General features: G+C 55.5%; 1 protein-coding gene across 5 annotated transcripts in view; it reads left to right on the top strand.

The window, feature by feature from the left end:
* Positions 1 to 20,207, top strand: part of STIM1 (stromal interaction molecule 1) — a 70,518-nt gene that overhangs the window by 32,477 nt on the left and 17,834 nt on the right. For all 5 annotated transcript variants that reach the window (XM_062488230.1, XM_062488228.1, XM_062488229.1 and 2 more), the window contains exons 5-9: positions 3,434 to 3,545; positions 4,467 to 4,582; positions 9,944 to 10,121; positions 13,604 to 13,781; positions 19,518 to 19,685. In XM_062488230.1, coding sequence (XP_062344214.1) covers positions 3,434 to 3,545; positions 4,467 to 4,582; positions 9,944 to 10,121; positions 13,604 to 13,781; positions 19,518 to 19,685 — 752 coding nt within the window. The remainder of the gene's footprint in view (positions 1 to 3,433; positions 3,546 to 4,466; positions 4,583 to 9,943; positions 10,122 to 13,603; positions 13,782 to 19,517; positions 19,686 to 20,207) is intronic.

The raw sequence follows: 20,207 nt of genomic DNA, 5'->3' as shown, positions 1-20,207 counted from the left end.
TGGGAATTAGGAATTGTTCCCTGGGAGGGGCTGGGCTGGGATGGAATTCCCAGAGCAGCTGTGGCTGCCCCTGGATCCCTGGCAGTGCCCAAGGCCAGGTTGGACACTGGGGCTGGGAGCAGCCTGGGACAGTGGGAGGTGTCCCTGCCATGGCAGGGGTGGGAATGGGTGGGATTTGAGGTTTCTCCCAGCCCAAACCAGTCTGGGATATCCGTGTGATGATTCCAGAGCTGTGTATCCCAGACCAGATTCTCTCCCATGGAGCTGGACAGGGATGTGTTGAAAATTTTTGTGCACATCACTTAAGAGTGGCACAGTGTCTCAGGCCACATCCTGTGTTTGTGGCACCTGGGGACATGGGCAGTGGTGGCCCTGGCAGTGCTGGGGATGGTTGGACTCCGTGGGCTCAGAGGGATTTTCCAGCCTCGAGGACCCTGTGATTCCATGGCTCTGGGTCCCTGTGCCTGCTGTGCCCAAGGAGTGCCTCGTGTACGAAGCATGTAAGCCATTGCAGGCTGTGCACAGATGGCTCTGCCTGCAGCGTGTTCTGCTGTCAGCTGGGAAAGCCTAGAAGTCATTAAGGGCTGGACAACATCCCGTGATGCTCGCCAGGCCCCTCAGTTACTGAGCTGCCTTGGCTCTGTCCCTGCCCCTGGCACATGGGGCCTGCCAGGTCCCTGGCAGAGCTGCTGTGGCACTGTGGGTGTCCCAGGGTTGGATTGAGCTCCTGCTCCTGTTTTCCCTTTCGTCATCTTGGCTGATAGAATCAGTGACCGGTTTCCAAAGTCTGATGGAATCACAGCAGGGTTTGGGTTGGGAGGAACCTTAAATGCCACTCAGTGCCACCCCTGCCATGGCAGGGACAGCTCCCACTGTCCCAGGCTGCTCCCAGCCCCAATGTCCAACCTGGAATTGGGCACTGCTAGGGAAATTTGAAGCCTAATTTTGGAGTTTGAACTGAAGTCATGGAACTGGGATCAGGCTTGTAGGAAAGGTCTGCTCCTTGCTGTGGGTGTGAAAGCAGCAGTGAAGGGCACTGCCATCCCACAGGGCCTCTTGCATGTTCTCAAGCCCTTGCTTTCCCTTCCTTCCATTGCTGCTGTTCCTGGTCACATGTGGAAGGTAAATAGACATTTCTGCTCCCTAATTATCACAGGAGATGAAGGTTGTGATGCCCTTCCAAGGTGCTGGCTCTGCTGGATGATGTCCTGGGTGAGCCTTGCTCTGCCAAAGCCATGGAGGGGGTGCCAGACCAGCCCTGAGGATGAGGAGGCAGGGCAGGCTCCCGCTCATCCTGGTGCTTTTGCACGCCCCAGCTTGGCTCCCAGGGACTTCTCCTGAAATGAACACCTCTGGGTGTGGCAGCAAGAGCAGCCAGGGCTCTGGAGGAGCCCTGGGCTGGCAGTGCTGATGCCTGGGCATGTGGCCTCATGCCCTGTGGCACGGCACTGGTGATGCCACCATGCAGGAACTCTCCTTCCATCATTAATATCCTGCTTGTGCCACAGCCACAGGTGTCCCCGGTGTGGGGACAATGCCCAGGAGCTGTGGGAGCACCCTGCTGCCAGGGCAGGTTGGTGGTCTCAGCTGTGCCACCCTGCAGCTGTGTCACCATGCCAGCATCTGTGGGCATGACACCTTGCTGTCCTCGCTCAGCTCTGGGCTCTGCCTCTGCTCCCTCAGCTTCATCAGCTCCCTCAGCTTCATCAGCTCAGTTAGCTCTCTGAGCTCCGTCTCTGAGCTCACTGATCTCTACCAGATCCTTCATCTCCCTCATCTCTCCCTCATCTCTCTCATCTCATTTCTCTGAGCTCCAGCTCCCTCAGCTCTCTCAGCTCTGTGAACTCCCTCAGCTTCCTCATCTCCCTCATCTTTCTCACTTCATCAGCTTGATCAGCTCTGAGCTCACTCATCTCCCCAATGTCTCTGAGCTCCCCCAGCTCCCCATCTCTCCCAGATCTCTCACCCCTCCTGGCCCTCATCCCTCAGCTCCCCGTGGGAGGTGTTGGGCTCCCTGGAGCTTGGGAAGATGTTCATGGTGCTCGTGGGCCCTGTCAGTGTTGGCATTGCATCACAGCAGGGACAGAGATGATAAATTAAAGTGTAACAGAGCCCCCTCTGTCCAAAAAAACCATCTGCAGTTCCTAAGGCCAGGTTGGACACTGGGGCTGGAGCAGCCTGGGGCAGTGGAAGGTGTCCCTGGCATGGCAGGGGTGGGAATGGGTGGGCTCTGAGGTCCCAGCCACTGTGACATTCTGGGATTGTCTTTGCCTTCAGAGCACTGCTCTAAGTACAGCACAACAAAGTGGCAAAGGCAGGAGCTTGGTTTGCTAAGGTTTCCTAATTTACAGCTCTGGAGCTGCATGACAGCTCCAAAAATAATCCACAGATTTCCAGGGGAGGAGGTGAAGAGTCAAAGTTCACCTGGTTCACCTGGGCTGCAGCACCTGCTCCACTTCTTCCCACAGATCCTTTCTCAAGCTGCATCCGATTGATTTTTTCTGGCATCACTCATTATGTGCTTTTCCTCATCAAAGCTCAGTGGGAATCCCAGAATCCCAGACTGCTTTAGACTGGGAGGGACCTCAGAGCCCACCCAGTGCCACCCCTGCCATGGCAGGGACAGCTCCCACTGTCCCAGGCTGCTCCCAGCCCCAATGTCCAACCTGGAACTGGGCACTGCCAGGGATCCAGGGGCTGCTCTGGGCACCCTGTCCATGGATCTGGAGCAGGGGCTGAGGCTTTTGGAGCTGATCTCAGAATTCCAGGGCTCTGGGCATGTGGTGAGGATGAACATTCCCTGTTGGGAGTGTGGAGGCAGCAGGATCACCTGGCTGATGGAAATCAAGGTGATGCCAGCTGTCACATGCCAGGGCTTTGGGTGTTGGCACTGCCAGGGCCCTGCTCCTCCTCTATCTGATGGCCTCGTTGCATGTTTTAATTTTGGGTGCTGGGAGCATGGGGGAAAAGCATCCCTGGGAAAGGTATGCTGGCATGGGGAAAGCTCCAGGCAGCTCTTCCCACACCATGTGGGGTCTGTGGGGGCTCAGGTGCAGCAGAACCTCAAGGGTTCTGGAGTCTGAGCAAAAACAGTCCCAGGAGGGGGAGGATGAGATCCTGCAGGACTGCCTGGAGTGTCCCACTGTCAGGGTTGGATGGGATACTGGGAATTAGGAATTGTTCCCTGGCAGGGTGGGCAGGCCCTGGCACAGGATGGAATTCCCAGAGCAGCTGTGGCTGCCCCTGGATCCCTGGCAGTGCCCAGTTCCAGGTTGGACACTGGGGCTGGGAGCAGCCTGGGACAGTGGGAGGTGTCCCTGCCATGGCAGGGGTGGCACTGGGTGGGCTCTGAGGTCCCTCCCAGCCTAAATCTGTGACTCCCTGATACCCCATGTGCCCAGAATGAGCTGTGTGCCTTTTCTCCTCTCCTCAGTGTACAACTGGACAGTGGATGAGGTGGTGCAGTGGCTCATCTCCTACGTGGAGCTGCCCCAGTACGAGGAGACCTTCCGGAAACTGCAGCTGAGCGGCCACGCCATGCCCAGGTCAGTGCCCAGTGCCACGTGTGGGTCAGTGCCATGCCCAGCTCAGTGCCCACATTGTCCCCATGGGATGTGTGCAGGGTAAGAGCCAGGGCCTCCTCTCATCATCTGAAGTTCCTTGGCACCTGCACTGCCCAGCCTGGTTCCTGTTCTGCTCCAGCTAGGAGTGAAAAGGGGAAATTTGGGTTAGATATTAGGCAGGAATTGTTCCCAGGCAGAGTGGGCAGGCCCTGGCACAGGGTGGAATTCCCAGAGCAGCTGTGGCTGCCCCTGGATCCCTGGCAGTGCCCAAGGCCAGGTTGGACACTGGGGCTGGGAGCAGCCTGGGACAGTGGGAGGTGTCCCTGCCATGGCAGGGGTGGCACTGGGTGGGCTCTGAGGTCCCTCCCAAACCAGTCTGGGGTTCCATGTAGGAAAAACACTGTCTGGGAGTCAGCCTAAACTTGTAACAGGTTTGAAAATCCTCAGTGCAGCTTTTTGGATAAAGGATCCTGTTGCTGAAAGAGGGGCTTTTCACCTGACTGGGAAGGAGGGATGAACTGGGGGTAAAATGAGAATGTTTTTGGGGCAGCACAGTGTGTGTCCACATTCCGTCCAAGGGAGACCTGTGCTTTCTGGTCTGTGACACAGGATGTAAAGGCAATGGAGAGTTGGTTAAAAAAATAGTTATTGGTGATTGGTAGGACACCAAAAGATGAGTTTTGATGGAAAATCACTCCCTCATGCTGCCAGGTTAATGAATTAGGCCTGTTTTTTCCTGCTCTTCCCGGTCCTAAAAGAGCTGCTGCAGTGTCCTAGAGCTGCCCTGGTTCAGACACAACAACAGTGAAGGATTTGTCCTGCTCCCGTATTCCCCTAACCCCTGGTGTGTTCCTGGTCCTGGTGGATGTGCCCACAGCTGGTGGTTGTGTCCCTGTTGTGCAGGCTGGCAGTGAACAATGTCACCATGATGGGCACGGTGCTCAAGATGACCGACCGCAGCCACCGGCAGAAGCTGCAGCTCAAGGCTCTGGACACGGTGCTCTTCGGGCCTCCTCTCTGTGAGTACCCCCATCCCAGCTGCCAGCCCTGACAAACACCCCCAGGGCCACCAAGGTCTGGCCCCTGAGGGTCTGTGAATGCTCAGCTTGGGCACCAGAGCCAGCTCTGGGTGACTCAAACCGCCCAGCACAGAGTCAGCCAGGGGAGCCAGCACAGCTCCCCTGGAGCAGGGACAGGTTCTTCCTGCATTTATGGGAGCAGCTCTGGTTCCTGGAGCATCCTGGGCTGCCATTCCCATCCCCTGGGCTGCCCTTCCCATCCCCTGAGCTGCTCCCACAGGTGCAGCTGGGATGTCACTGTCCTGCTGGGATCTCCTGTGTGCACAGGGTAAAACCTGCTGCACTTCTGTGCTGCTCATGGTGGGCTGAGGTGCTGGAGGGCAGCGATCCTGCTCATCCCAGGGAAGTTGCTGCCAGTCCTGGAGCTCTGTCCTCATGTCCTGGAGCTCTGCCACTGTGTCCTAGAGCTCTGTCACTGTGTCCTAGACCTCTGTCATTGTGTCCTGGTGTCCTGGAGGTCTGTCATTGTGTCCTGGGCTTTTCTGGGGCTCCCCTGTCATGTCCTGAGGCTGTGCCGGTGACTCAGACTGGGAATTACCCACCTCTGGAGGAGGGAAGGAGCAGCAAGCTGCATGGGGAGCAGTTTAGGATGCTGTGAGGTCCCGGGCTCCTTTGATGCTTTATCAGGATCTCAGGCTCTCTGATGTGTATCTCCAGCTCCAGGTGCTCCCTTTGCATCCCTTCCCTCTGGCTCCTGTCTGCTCCCTGTTAAAGGTGCTTTTATCTCCTCTGGCATGGCTTTCTGCTGGGCTTTGGGTGCAGAGGGGTGCAATCCTCCCTTTTCTGCTGCATCCCCCATGCTGGGGGATTCCCCATGGGAATTTGGGGTCCCAGTGCTTGTGGCTGGGGCATGGCTGGCCTCTCCTACTCCAGCGCCCCAAGTCCTTCTCCCCAGGGCTGCTCCCCAGCCATTCCCACCCAATCCTGGGGAAACTGCCTGCACAGTGAGAACCACAGTGTGAGGCTTGGCAGAGCCATGGGAAGAAAATCCCAAGCCTGGTTGTACAGTCAGCCAGTTTTGCTCACAGTTATTGAAAAGCCTCTTTTTGTACAGGCATAGTTTTATTTATGGCCTATGTTAAATCTGGAGGCTTTTGGTGACTTGGTGGCCTGGCCAGGGCTGGGTGAGCTCCTCCAAGAGTGGCTCCAGCCCAGTGACTCCTGTGCTGGGGGTGGAATTATTCTAAGGTTGTTGTGTGCTGTAAATGGTGCTGTAAATGGCAAAGTGAATGGCTTGTCCTGGCTGGGAATGAATGATGAATGTGTGTTCCCCACGCTGGAGCTGTTCTGTTCTGCCCTGCAGCCTGACCCTCCCTGGCTCACACAGATCAAAGTGTGCAGGGAGCCGTGGCAGTCAGGCTGCTCCCACACCTCTCATTTCCATGCCTGGAAGCTTTTCAGGCTGGGCTGGACAGGGCTTGGAGCAGCCTGGGACAGTGGAAGGTGCCCCTGCTCACAGCAGGACATGGAATGAGACAAGCTTTAGGGTCCCCCCCAGCCTAAACCATTCCATGGTTCTATGACTGTATATAAAGGATGTGTGAGAAGAGGAAATACACTTTAAACCTGCAGCTGAAGGAGAGATTTATCCCTTTCCAGAAGGTAAAATTTGCTGGTTTCTGGTCATCTGAGTGGCTTTGTCTCCAGTCATGGGGAGACATAATTTATCTAAACCAATTCCTTCAGGAAGGGATTGCAAAACACCTTTCAGGAGGCACCAGCCATTGGCAGCTTTGGGAAGTACTCAGTGACCTTTTAAGCTACAGAGGCTTCTCTATACCTTTCCCATGGCCAGGGGAGGTGGCTCTGGAGGGGAGCTGGGCTCTGGGGTCTCTGAGCTGCTGGCAGTGGGATGTGGTGCACAGCAACAGAGTTTGAAGGATTTGTCTCCTCTCTTGAAGCTCTGTTGGCCACAGGTGTAAAAATGTCGAATAAAAGCAGGCTGGATTGGAGCCCCAGTCCTCCTGCAGGCTCCTAAATGCAGAGAAACTCTGCTGGCTCTGGGGGTCACAGCAGGTGGACACGGGGCTGTTCCTGCTGCTGGGTGAAGCTTTTCCCAGCCCAGGGCTCCAGGGCTGGATGTCTGGCTCGTGCCAGACTTTCCAACCAGTTTCCATGGCCGTTTTCCAAGAGGATCTGCAGGTCCCCCCAGGTCTGGTTCCTGCTGCTACACTCCTGCCCTGCCTTTTCCTACAGCAAACAGGTCTGACCACTTGAGCTCTGTAATTAATCTAAGCTCGAGGGAGCGTGGTACAATTATAATCTGTGCTAGGTGAGGTGATTGCTTGTGTGTCTGTCCCTTTGGGGTCCTGTTCCTGTGGTTCAGGAATTTTGTCTGGCACAAAATAGCACAGCTTCAGGTGAAACATGGAATTCCAGACTGGTTTGGGGTGAGAGGGACCTCAGAGCCCACCCAGTGCCACCCCTGCCATGGCAGGGACACCTCCCACTGTCCCAGGCTGCTCCCAGCCCCAGTGTCCAACCTGGCCTTGGGCACTGCCAGGGATCCAGGGGCAGCCACAGCTGCTCTGGGCACCCTGTGTCACCCTGCCAGGGAACAATTCCTAATTCCCAGTACCCATCCAGTCCTACTTTGAAGCCATTCCCTGTGTCCTGTCCCTCCATGCCTTGTCCCCAGTCCCTCTCCAGCTCTCCTGGAGCCCCTTCAGGCCCTGCCAGGGGTTCTGAGCTCTCCCTGGATCCTTCTCCTGTCCAGGTGAGCACCCCCAGCTCTCCCAGCCTGGCTCCAGAGGGGCTCCAGCCCTGCAGCAGCTCCGTGCCTCCTCTGGGCTCTCTCCAGCAGCTCCAGCTCCTTTCCCTGCTCTTGGTATCCCAGGGCTGGAGGCTCTGCAGGTGCAGCTTTGCTGCTTTTGAACTGGAAGAGAATTTTCTGTACTTTCAGCTCTTTCCCTGCTGCTCCTCTGCCCTGTGCCACTGCTGCAGTTTGGAGCCTCAGGTTGTTCCTGGGCAGTTTATTGTGATTTAAACTCAGATTGTTCCTGGGCAGCTTACTGTGATTTAAATTCAGATTGTTCCTGGGCAGCTTATTGTGATTTAAATCCCTCTGGGTTTGTCCCTGGCCTGCAGAGGGGCTGGCACAGCCTGTTCTGCTCCCCTGTGGCCATGGGTGCTCCCAGCACCAGGCAGACCTGAGCACATTCTGCACCTGCAAAGGCTGCAGGAAGAGCCATGTACACACAGAAAGCAGACTTCTCTACCTTCCTCATTTCGTTTTTTTTTGGGAAAGAAGGGAGAACAGGCACAGTTTTATCAAGACTGATTGTTCTGCTCCACTGCAGGAGTTGATGTCCTGCTGGGTTTGCAGCTCTGCCTGGGCTGTGTGTTTTAAGGAAGGTGAAATGTTTGAACAAGGGGGGAAGGTCTGGAACTGCAGGGGGTTTGGTTGGGATTAGATACCAGAAAAAAGCAGCTACAATGAAGGTGAGAAAATAAAGATGCTCCCAGGGCTGGAGCCCCCTGTCCTGGTGCCAGGACACAGGGAATGGCTTCCACTGCCAGACGGCAGGGCTGGATGGGATCTTGGGAATTAGGAATTGTTCCCTGGCAAGGTGGGCAGGGCTGGGATGGAATTCCCAGAGCAGCTGTGGCTGCCCCTGGATCCCTGGCAGTGCCCAAGACCAGGTTGGACATTGGGACTGGGAGCAGCCTTGGGACAGTGGGAGGTGTCCCTGCCATGGCAGGGGTGGGATGGATGGGATTTGAGGTCCCAATCCAAACCATCCTGACATTCCATCCTTCTACATTTACATCCAAGCTGAGTTTTCCTCATTTTCGTCATCCACGTGTCTCTGGCAGTGCTGAGGAAGAGGAAGGATGTGTGAAGTGCTGCTGTGCTGGAGCTGAGCTCTAGGGGCAGGAGGGGGATCAGGCTGGGCTGGGGCTGCCAGGGATTTCTCCGGGCAGGGAATGGGGCAGCAGGGCAGGAGAACAGAGCACTGCTGGCTGTGGGACATGGAACACAAAGCACCTGAACACATCAGCTGCTCCCCGGATGGGAGCTGAAAGGATTCAGGCTGAGGGATGTGCAGGATGTGCTCCCTGGGAAGGGGATGTTGTGCTGATCCATCCGGAGTGGGAGCGCAGCCAGCGCTCACCTTGTTTAATTCTGAGTGCTGGATTTACACTGGGTGTTCTCGGGGACTGATGGATCACTGGGGGAGGTGGTGCTTGGCTGTCTCCTGGGCCTCTGGGGAGGGGTCCTGTCCCTGTCCCTTGGTAGGGAAAGCCTCTGCATGGTGAGCAGGGCAGCAGCAGCACTGCCCCCTCCCACGTGTCCATCTGGAGTGGGGCTGCTGGGCAGCCCTGGAGCCAGCTCAGTCCTGTGCTCTGCCTTTCCAGGTCGGGTTTGCACCTCCCAGGGCCCCTCCTGTGTCCCCCCAGCTCTGCCAGTGTGACAGGCATGCTTTAGCTGTGGTCAGAGAGCAGCTTGGCTTGGGAGAGGCTTCAACTCCAGTCTAACCCAGCCCTGCCATGGCAGGGACACCTTCCACTGTCCCAGGCTGTTCCCAGCCCCAATGGCACTGTCAGGGATCCAGAGGTAGGCACAGCTGCTCTGGGCACCCTGTGCCAGGGCCTGCCCCCCTCAGTACAGTTACTTTTTCCCTGTATCTGGTGGGAATTCCTGTTGTTTGGGTCAGAACCAGTGGATACTGATCATTAAGTCCCAGCTCACTGGACTGAGCTGTTCTTTCATTGTGGCTTTTCCAGCACACACTTGGTTGAGTTACAGGAAAAAAATTCTGCTTGACTCATCGTTGTGGGCTTTGTTGAGCCCCCACTTAATTACTTTCATCCTCTCACATTCATCAACACCTTTTTTTGAAATGGCTGTTGAAAAAGGGAGTTTCCACACTGAGTTGTGATTCTGATGGGAAGTTTGGCACCTTGACAGTTGGGCACTTGAGCTACCCAAGCTCTGTGATCTCAGCAGTGTTTTTTCAGGTCATTATTTTGTTCTGAGTTACCTTTGCTTGCTGCCCTGTGAGCCATTCTGGAGGGGACTGTGCAGTTTCCCCTGTACCACTTACTGCCCAGCAAATGGGAGCTGGAAGATTTGGAATTTCATCTTTTGTTGCTGTTGTTGTTGTGTGTCCAAATTGCATAAATGTTGTCAAGCTTCTGTTTTCCCCCTTAAGTGTCGACATAGCTGAACTTTTCGCTTGGTGACTCCCATACCACAATTCCTTGTAAGACTCCCCTGAGTCCTGCTGTCCCCCTCTGGTGCAAGGAGAGCCCTTTGGAGTTTACCAGCGTGATCTTTGACTCCCTGGTGTCTTGCAGTGACACGTCACAACCACCTCAAGGACTTCATGCTGGTGGTGTCCATCGTCATCGGCGTGGGCGGCTGCTGGTTCGCCTACATCCAGAACCGCTACTCCAAGGAGCACATGAAGAAGATGATGAAGGACCTGGAGGGTCTTCACAGGGCTGAGCAGTCTCTCCATGACCTGCAGGAGAGGTAGGTTCCCACTGTCCATGCAGCTGGAGCGCTCAGTTCTTCCTGCAGTGTACTTGTTCCTTTAGATTTTAGGAAATGTTGGTTTTCAGGTCTGCTGGTGCCCCACACCAGAGTCAGCCTCTGGCTCCTCCTGCAGGGGATCATGACCAGGCTGTGTGCAAAGATCTGGGTGTTCTTTCACACTCACAGAACCAGGGAATGCTTTGGCTTCAAAAGCACCTTAGAGCAGGTCCCAACTGCTGCCCTGCAGTCCAGCTCACGTGGAATTTGTCATCCCAGGTTGTTTCACCTTGGCCTTTGATGGGGAAAAAGCACATTGAAGCAATGGGAGCAGTCAGAGGATTTGCACATCCCCTCTTGAATTCTTGGAGCTCTGTGGAGAAGCAATACACGAGTCAAAGGGTGCTGCTTGGAAAGTGAAAAGAAATACATCATCTTGAAGTGTTAAATAGGAATATCTGGGCTTTTGGCATATGGATCCAGTCCTGCAGCCTCAGGAATGGGGTCTCTACTCCCAGGAATCCCTGCAGTGGTTCCAGTAAAGCTCGTGATGGGAGAACATGCTCCAAGACACTCTCTGGACACAGGGATCTTGTGGACAGGGAAGGTCCCTCAGCCCTGGTGATGACAAAGCCATGGGGTGCTCTGGCAGTGGAATATTTCAAGGGCAGATTTAGCAAATGACAGAGCAGGATAGTCTGGGGCTGGAACGATTTTCTGTGAGGTTTCAGTGGAGTTTGGGAGGACAAACCTTAACTAGGCTGCCCTGTGAGCTGATGGCTGCATTTCTGTGCACACAGAATTGGATCCCAGGTCCTCATCCTGGCCACTCAGGGCTGTGCTGAGTGCCCTGTGCAGGCACCGTGATCCCAAGGGTGTCAGGCTGCCCTGGAGACAGGTTTTGGGAGCCTGTGCAGCGTGCCCCCAGCTCTGCAGCCCCATCCCTTGCCTACAGGGCCATTCCAGCTGCAGGGGTTCCTGCTGCCCCTGAGTGCTGCTGGAAGGGCTCCTGTTCCCCCGTCTGTGAGCTCCCAGGGGATGGAGCCACCCTGGGCACCTTCCCCTGGCACAAAGTCCACTCCCCTCTGTGGCTCCAATCCACAGCTCCACGTGGAGTTTCCTGTTACTGCTTGGAAATACTCCCAAAGAACTTCTGATGGATTTTTTCTGCGTCTGGAAGGAGAGAGGAATCCCTTCCCCGTGTCCATCCCCTACAGCAGCAGTGTCCAGGGCAGCAGGGCTCAGCTGGGTGTCACCTCCCAGCTCCAAACTGGGAGTGTGCCTGTGGGGAGTGACCTTGGGCCCTGCTGTGAGGGCAGAGCCACTCTGTAAACAAGTGGATGTTCCTGGGAAGTTCAGCTAATGCTCTAAAGCCCCTCAGGAAGAAACACAAAACCACAGGGACTCGTCCTCCACAGAGGGCACTTAGCAGGAGCTCAGGGACTGGGAGGTGACCTGGGGACCTTGGGAGGCCTTTGAGGGGGAATGTTCCTTCAGTTCCTCATCCTTGCCCAGTTGGGTTCAGCTGGGGTCTTCAGCTGCCACAGCAACAGCGAAAGCTCCAGACAGCCCCAGTGCTCCTGGACTTGTGGAGAAGTTGTGCTGGAGTTCTGCTCAGAGATTCCTTTTGCAGAGATTGAGGAGCCCTGCTGTGCTGGCTGGGGGAAGCTCAGTGCTGAGCAGACCTCTGGGAGGCACGGGATGCCTCTCCAGTGCCACTGCTGCTGGAATTGGCTGGCAGCTCAGGCACTCCTGAGGAGCTGGGTGCATTCACAGCAAACCCCAGTGTTTATTCATCTTCAGAGCACCTTGGAGAACATCCTGCAGCTCTGACACTTCCCAGTCCGTTCAGAGACTCATCAAGGTGTGGCACATCCTGCTGAAGCCTGAAGGGAGTGGCCAGGTCTGTTTTGGAGATGTGTGGATTGATTTGCAGCTCCTGGACCGGGAGCTGCCCCCAGCAGCTGTGCCCTGGATCCCTGGCAGTGCCCAAGGCCAGGTTGGACACTGGGGCTGGGAGCAGCCTGGGACAGTGGGAGGTGTCCCTGCCATGGCAGGGGTGGTGTCACCTGCTGGCTCCTGGTGCTGGGGGTGGTTTCCTCTGACCTGCAAGAGTTGCTGCAGTGGTCAGGCATTGCCCCAAACCAGGTGCAGCAGCCACCCCTGGCCTCGTGGAAGAGCATGAGACTCTCGTGGTGCCCCTTGTGCAGCTCAGCTAGAAACATCCATAAAGAGCTCTCATCTGTGCTCCCAAATTCCATGTTCATCCCTGTGGCCAGACAGGAGGGGGACACGTCATTAGTGTTGTCACTTGTGTGAGGGGACAACAGGACCCAGGGCTGTTCCAGCAGGGCATGTGAGGTGTCCTGGGGACTGCAGGGCTGTGCCAGCCTGTCCCAGCTGGTCTCACACACGTTTTCAGTTCTGCAGGAGCTCTTTGTCACTGTCATCTTCACTTTGGGACAGCTCCTTGTCTCTTGAATTCCCCTTGGTAATGGTCTTGGCCAGTGGTGTCTTCCCCTTGGACAGCTCTTGGTCCCTGTTGAATTCCCTTGGACAGCTCTTGGTCTCTGTCCTTGTCCCCTCGTGGCAGCTCCAGGTGGGTGCAGTGTCCCCTGGGACAGGTGGCAGATCCTCTCTGGGTCACTGGCACAGCTGATTCCCTGCTGCCCTCACAGCGTTGCTGGGAGCCTCAGTGCAGGTCAGCTCCTCATGGAAAATCCCACTGATCCATGGAGATCCAGGGTTTCACTGCTACCACAATTCCCAGTTGTTGCTGTATATTCCTACTGATGGAATTCTGTCATGAGGAAGAATCAGAACATCCAGGCAAGATGAAGACATGTCTGAATTTGCAGGATTTTGCAGGAGGAATGCAGAGCCATCTTGTCTGGGTGGTCTGATGTGCTCTGCCAGATCTTCCTCTGCTTTGTTTTATCAAAGTCTTCTCTTTGGTGACAATACCAAAAATTCAGCTTAATTTGAGACTCATTAGAGGAAATCCAGGTACGCTTTGGAAAATGAAGAAAATGCATCCTGAGTATTTGATAAACAAATAGAGCTGTGACTGAGCAGTTCACAATGTCCTTTCTTCCCAGCCATGGGGAACTTTCTCCCTGCCATCCCCAAGGGCAGAGTAGGGCATGGTTGGAGGGGCTGGGAAGAGCAGGCCAGGGCTGGAGCTGCTGGGCAATGCTAGAACTGCTGGGCAGAGCAGAGCTGGAACTGTTGGGCAGTGCCGGAACTGCTGGACAGTGCTGGAACTGCTGGACAGTGCTGGAACTGGAGCTGTTGGGCAGTGCTGGAACTGCTGGGCAGAGCAGAGCTGGAGCTGTTGGGCAATGCTGGAGCTGCTGGGCAATGCTGGAACTGCTGGGCAGAGCAGAGCAGAGCTGGAGCTGCTGGGCAGCGCTGGTCCCTGGCCCCCTGTGCTGTCCCAGAGCCAGCCCAGCACTGGCCCTGGCCCTCTCCGTGTGTTGCAGGCTGCAGAAGGCTCAGGAGGAGCACCGCTCCGTGGAGGTGGAGAAGGTGCACCTGGAGAAGAAGCTGCAGGACGAGATCAGCATTGCCAAGCAGGAGGCACACCGGCTGCGGGAGCTGCGCGAGGGCACCGAGAATGAGCTCAGCCGGCAGAAATACGCTGAGCAGGAGCTGGAGCAGGTAAGGGCTCACCTGGGGGCATTCCCCCACAGAGACGTGGCACTGAGGGCACTGCTGCTTCATCCCTCTGGGGAATCATGGAAACACAATGTCTGCGTTGGGAGGGACCTCAGAGCCCATCCAGTGCCACCCCAGCCATGGCAGGGACAGCTCCCACTGTCCCAGGCTGCTCCAGCCCCAATGTCCAACCTGGAACTGAACATTCCAGGGATCCAGGGGCAGCCACAGCTGCTCTGCTCTCACCTGAGCAAAGCAGAAGGGCAGAATCCCAATCCCTCTTCTGCTGCCCACACTGTGGGACCAGCCCAGGGCACAGGGATTTCAGGTCCCAGCACTCATGGCCAGGGCCCGTGAAGCTTCCCCCAGCACTGCCCAGCTCCTTGTCCCCAAGGCTGCTCCTTGTCCCCAGGGCTGCTCCCAGCCCATTCTCCCCAGGCTCTTTGTGCTGGGCTTGCCCTGGCCCAGGTGCAGGACGTTGTCCTTGGTCCTGCTGAGCTGCAGAGCTTGGCACGGTCCCAGCTCTCCAGGCTGTGCAGGTGCCTCTGCATGCCCCATCCCTCCCTGCAGGGTGTGACACAGCCCCCAACTCTGTGTCATGGCAGTGTGGGGCTGTCCTGGCTCCCAGTGTCCCTGTCACCAACCCAGTGCCAGTCCTGGCTCCTGAGGGACACCAGTCCTCACTGCTCTCCACCAGCCCTGAATCCAGTGGTGCTGCTGCTCCTCTGCCTTTGCTTTCCCACTCCCATTTATGGAGGAAAGTCCCCAAGTCTCTTTTCCATAGTGTCCATTCCATGTCTGGTGCTGGACAGGGCAGGTGCTGTGGCATCCCAGGACAGGCACCTTGGGACATCTTGGCAGGAGCAGAGAGTTGGACTTGCCTTGCAGCTGCACCCTCTGGGATTTCTGCTTCTCTCCCCAGTCCACAGAGTCTCTCTTTATTTGTGTTCATTGTTTTGGCACAGATTTAGAATGAGTTCAGTTATGGTTTCCATGTTTTCTCATGGGTCAGTGGGGTGTGTAAGGGCTGCCCTCTGAGACCATCAAGTGCAGCCATTCCCCAGCACTGCCAGGGCCACCACTGACCATGTTCTCAATTGCCACATGCTGTTAAATCCCTCCATGGATGTGACTCCAGCCTGTGCCAGGGCTGGACAACCCTTGCCAGAAGGAAATCTTCCCAGTATCCAGCCTTAACCTCCCCAAACCCACAAGAAAGTCCAAACCCACAATCCCAGTAGCTGCTTCCTATCTCACCTGAGGGACAATTCTCAGCTGGCTCTAAGTTATAGATCAGTTAAAACTGAAGCTGGGAGCCAGACCTGCATGAGCCAGGCAGGTTCCTGGGACATTCCAAGGATGTGTGTGTCTCCTCCCTGCTGTGTCCAGTCTTTTCTGCCACCATGGAGGACGGGGAAGAAAACAAGACTGGAATCCAGGGCTTGCCCTGGCAAGGCAGGCCCAAGTGTCCTGGGAGCCCCAGGGCAGTGCAGGGATGCAAAGAGCAAATTCCCTGGGAATTGTCCCTTCCTGCCTGGGACAGCAGAGCTCACGGTGTCTGATCCAGGAGTGCTCTTACCCAGCCTCCCTCCTGTGGCCACCCAGGCCCTCCAGGGGCCACTGAGCTTCCTTTCCCATCTGTGATGTCCATCCTGACACAGACAGGCACTGGGGCAGTGTGCTCTGGGCACCAGGCAGGGCTGGGTGGCCCCAGGTGCCCCAGCTCTCACCCCTTGCACTTCCCCCTGCGTTCCCACCCGTAAGGAGCCCGGGGAGCCGGCGCTGGCCTGACCTCAGTGTTCCTCAGTGGTTCCTCAGTGGTTCCTCAGTGGTTCCTCAGTGGTTCCTCAGTCCCTCAGGAGGTGAGTACTGGAGTGTCCCACCTGACCACTGTGTGACTGTAACCCCAGCACCGTCCCAGCAGCTCCAGGACACTCGTGACATTAACCAGTCACCCACTGTGACCCCACAACCCCGCCCCCCCCCAGCTCAGCATCCTCCCTTCTCCAAGGGACTATTAACCAGCACCTCCTCCTGCACCAGTTGATTCCTGTCACCAAAGGCACACTGGAGGGTTTGGGTGGTCCTGCTGGAGCTGGGTGTATGGACTGGAGAAGTGTCCTGTTCCAGGATCTTCATCCATCCCTTTCTCCTCAGTGGGTCACCCTTCACAGACCCCAGTGGGGCCCTGGAACCAGAGAGCGCTGACAGAATTGTGGAGTAGAATCCCAGACTGGTTTGGGTTGGAGAGACCTTAAATCCCATTTAATCCCAGCCCTGCCACGGCAGCTCCCACTGTCCCAGGCTGCTCCAATTCCCAGTGTCCAACCTGGCCTTGGGCACTGCCAGGGATCCAGGGGCAGCCACAGCTGCTCTGGGAATTCCATCCCAGCCCCTGCCCACCCTGCCAGGGAACCATTCCTGATTCCCAGTATCCCATCCAGTCCTACTTTGAAGCCATTCCCTGTGTCCTGTCCCTCCATGCCTTGTCCCCAGTCCCTGTCCAGCTCTCCTGGAGCCCCTTCAGGCCCTGCCAGGGGCTCTGAGCTCTCCCTGGATCCTTCTCCTGCCCAGGTGAGCACCCCCAGCTCTCCCAGCCTGGCTCCAGAGGGGCTCCAGGAGCAGCTCCGTGCCTCCTCTGGGCTCTTTCTTAGAGCTCCACATCCTCCAGGGCTGGAGGCAGCACACTGGGGGATCTCAGCAGGGCAGAGTACAACTTTTTTATCGATTTCCTTATAAATGTTTTGCTCTTAGTGATCTAAACGGGATCTTAAAGATCTTCCCAGGAGAATGGAGACACACAAAATAACTCCTGTTTGCATGGGTTCCCTGCAGAACCACAAGGGTTTGGGTTGTGGACACTCATTTTAGCCACTGGTCCTTGCCTGTTCACACCACTTCCCTTTCCCACCATTCCCTAAAAACATTGTTCCTGTGAGTTTTATGAGCACTTCTCTACCCCATCCACCCAGTGACAGATTTCCCAGCCGTGTTTTCTCTGCGTTCCCAAATCCCAGATGCCTGTGGGTGATGCTCAGAGTTCTGCTGAGGTGGGAGCAGCTCCTGCTGGTCTCCGAGGGAAAGACAGGAAAAGCCCGGGGTCTGGGACTGAGTTTGGCAGTCTGGGACTGGGTTAGGCAATTTATACTGAACAACCCTAAAGCACACACAAGTGGTAGAAGTGTTTGACCTCTTGTGTGTGGTGCCTCTGGGCTGCTCCTGGATAAAATACGGAATTTCAGAGTATCTGCCTGTACCCTGGGGCTCTTCCTGGGCTGGGCTCAGTCAAAGAACACATGCAGGGAACAGCTCCAAGTGTGAGCAGTCCTCCACAGAAACTCTTCTGTGCATCCACCCACCCAGGAGGGAAGGGCTGGGATGTGCAGGAGCAGGGGAAGCTCTGGGATGTGCAGGGGATGCTCTGGGATGAGCAGGGGAAGCTCTGGGATGTGCAGGGGATGCTCTGGGATGTGCAGGGGATGCTCTGGGATGAGCAGGGGATGCTCTGGGATGAGCAGGGGATGCTCTGGGATGTGCAGGGGAAGCTCTGGGATGAGCAGGGGAAGCTCTGGGATGTGCAGGGGATGCTCTGGGATGAGCAGGGGAAGCTCTGGGATGTGCAGGGGATGCTCTGGGATGTGCAGGGGATGCTCTGGGATGAGCAGGGGATGCTCTGGGATGAGCAGGGGATGCTCTGGGATGTGCAGGGGAAGCTCTGGGATGAGCAGGGGAAGCTCTGGGATGTGCAGGGGAAGCTCTGGGATGAGCAGGGGAAGCTCTGGGATGTGCTGTGGGTGGGAGGCAGAGCTGTGCAGTGTGAAACCACACACACTCCCCTGAGCTTTGGGGTGCTGTGGTGGCACAGCGCCCCATCCCTGCAGTCTGTCCAGGGATGTGTGTCCCATCCTTCACTGCTCCAGGCTGGGACACCTGCCCTTGGCAGGCTCTCTAACAGTAGGGTTGTTTTGCACCACTTAGTGATTTGTCTGGAGTCTCTTCTGCCTTCACTCAGAGCCAGGATTAAAAAATACACTACAGAGATGGATTTTCTAATGTCTGGGCTTGGTTGTTTATTAAATCTTATCAAAAGGTACAGAGAGTTCAGCAGCACTTCTAGCCACCAGCTGAAAGTGAGCAAAATGGAGATCAATCAAGCTAATCAATCAAGCTGTTAAAGCTAAACAGTCCAACAGAGAATTAACACCTCTGTTATTGATCCTTTTACCCCAATAACCAAATTCCCATGACCCTCAGTGTGACACTGACTGACCAAGCAGAAACCACTCCCTGAAACCATGAAGGAAGATGAACACCAAAAGAGACACCACCCCAAATCCTCCATCTTGTCCCACACCTATCACTGCATTATAAAAACCCCAAATTCCAAACCCTTCACCGTGTGAAATCACACACTTCTATTTAACTACACACCAGTGATTTTAACTCCATCACTCAAATTTGGGAATCCTTCTCCAAGGGCTCAGGTCAGAAGCAGTGTTCTCCAGGGGGTCAGTGCCAGAAAGCACAGAAAGCTCAAAAATTCCCAGGTTTCTGGATTCCAACAAGGCCCCAGGGCTGGGAGAGCCTCTCACAGGGTGGGCACTGCAGAGATGAGTTCATTCCTGGTGCTCTCCAGCACTGAAGGCTTTTCTGTGGGGCTGCAGTGTCCTGAGCTGGCTCCTCACCCACTCCGTGCCAATCCTGGATCCCTGTGGGATGTCAGGCTGTTCCTTTTCCTGACCAGCAGCGCGTGTTTGGTGTCTCAATATTTTTCTCACTTTCTGCAGTGTGGAAGTTGTCTCCTGGGGAGCTCCCTGGGCTTGGCTTGGAGCTCTGGTGAGGCAGGGATGGCCTGCAGGGTCCTGTCAGGGATTCCCTGGGGTTCACAGACAGGCTGGAAATGAAACCCAGCTGCCTGGTTTTTTTGGTTTTTTGTTTGGTTGGTTTTTTAGGGTCGGGATTAAAAGCTCAAGGGACAGTATTTTTTGTTTGCACTCAGATGTTTATTAATTTTTATTTATACTACAGTGAGTTCTACAGTACTTTCAGCTAACAAGCTAAAAATGGAGTCATATCTTTTTCTCTACAAGGCCTTGTGTAGGCAACTTGTCTAATTAAGAACGGACACCTAAATTGTTTTTAATTTTATAATTAATCACCTGTGGCCTGTAATGTGGCCTTTTTATTTACTTACACAGTACTACCTAAACTCACAAAGAAGAAGGTGAAAATGAAGGAAACTTCTGTTCTAAGACTTCTATTTTGCTATATATGTATTATTATATTTTAAGACTTTAAATATTATTTTTTTCACTGTGTGATATTACACACTTCTATTCAAACTACACACTTATAATTGTAGTTTTATTACTTAACTTTGGAAGCTTTATCCATGTCCTCAGGTCAAATGCAGTGTTTTCTTGGGGGTCAGTGCCTGTCAGCACAGAAAGTTCAGAACTCTCAGTGACCAGGGTCCCAACACCTGGGGAGTTTGTTGCTGTTTCCCTGCGGCGTGGGGCTGGCAGGGAGGAGATGGGCTGTGGGAGGGTTCTGTGTCCCCATGGCCGTGTCCCCATGGCTCTGTCCCCACGGTGTCCCCATGGTGTCCCCATGGCTCTGTCTGTCCCCATGGCTCTGTCCCCACGGTGTCCCCATGGTGTCCCCATGGTGTCCCCATGGTGTCCCCATGGCTCTGTCCCCACGGCCATGTCCCCACGGTGTCCCTGTCCCTCTCCCCAGGTGCGGATGGCTCTGAAGAACGCTGAGAAGGAGCTGGAGTCCCACAGCAGCTGGGCTGCCCCCGAGGCCCTGCAGAAGTGGCTGCAGCTGACACACGAGGTGGAGGTGCAGTACTACAACATCAAGAAGCAGAACGCAGAGAAGCAGCTGCTGGTGGCCAAGGAAGGGGTGAGAGCTGGGGCAGCCACAGCTGCTCTGGGAATACCATCCTGTGCCAGGGCCTGCCCACCCTGCCAGGGAACAATTCCTAATTCCCAAGATCCCATCCAGCCCTGCCCTCTTTCAGCTCAAGGGCAGTTTCTCTCTTCACACCCTAAATTTGGATCTTGTAAAGGTCCTGCACAAATGAGGTGTGAGCTGGGGATGAGGATGGGGATGGGGATGAACAGGGATGAGGATGAACAGGGACGAGGATGAGCAGGGATGAGCATGAGGATGACCAGAGGATGAGGATGATGGTAATCAGGATGAGGATGAACAGGGATGAAGATGACCAGGGAGGAGGATGATGGTGATCAGGGGATGAGCATGAGGATGAGCAGAGGATGAGGATGAGGATGACCAGGGAATGAGGATGAACAGGGATGAGGATGATGGTGATCAGGGGATGAGCATGAGGATGAGCAGAGGATGAGGATGAGGATGATGCTCCTGAGCCATGGGCAGGTGCCAGCCTGGGCACTGTTGGAG

Source organism: Cinclus cinclus, chromosome 2 (genome assembly GCF_963662255.1).
Source record: "Cinclus cinclus chromosome 2, bCinCin1.1, whole genome shotgun sequence".
NCBI classification, from domain to species: domain Eukaryota; kingdom Metazoa; phylum Chordata; class Aves; order Passeriformes; family Cinclidae; genus Cinclus; species Cinclus cinclus.
Note: the sequence above shows the minus strand (reverse complement) of the source record. Positions and strands in the feature narration are given on the sequence as shown.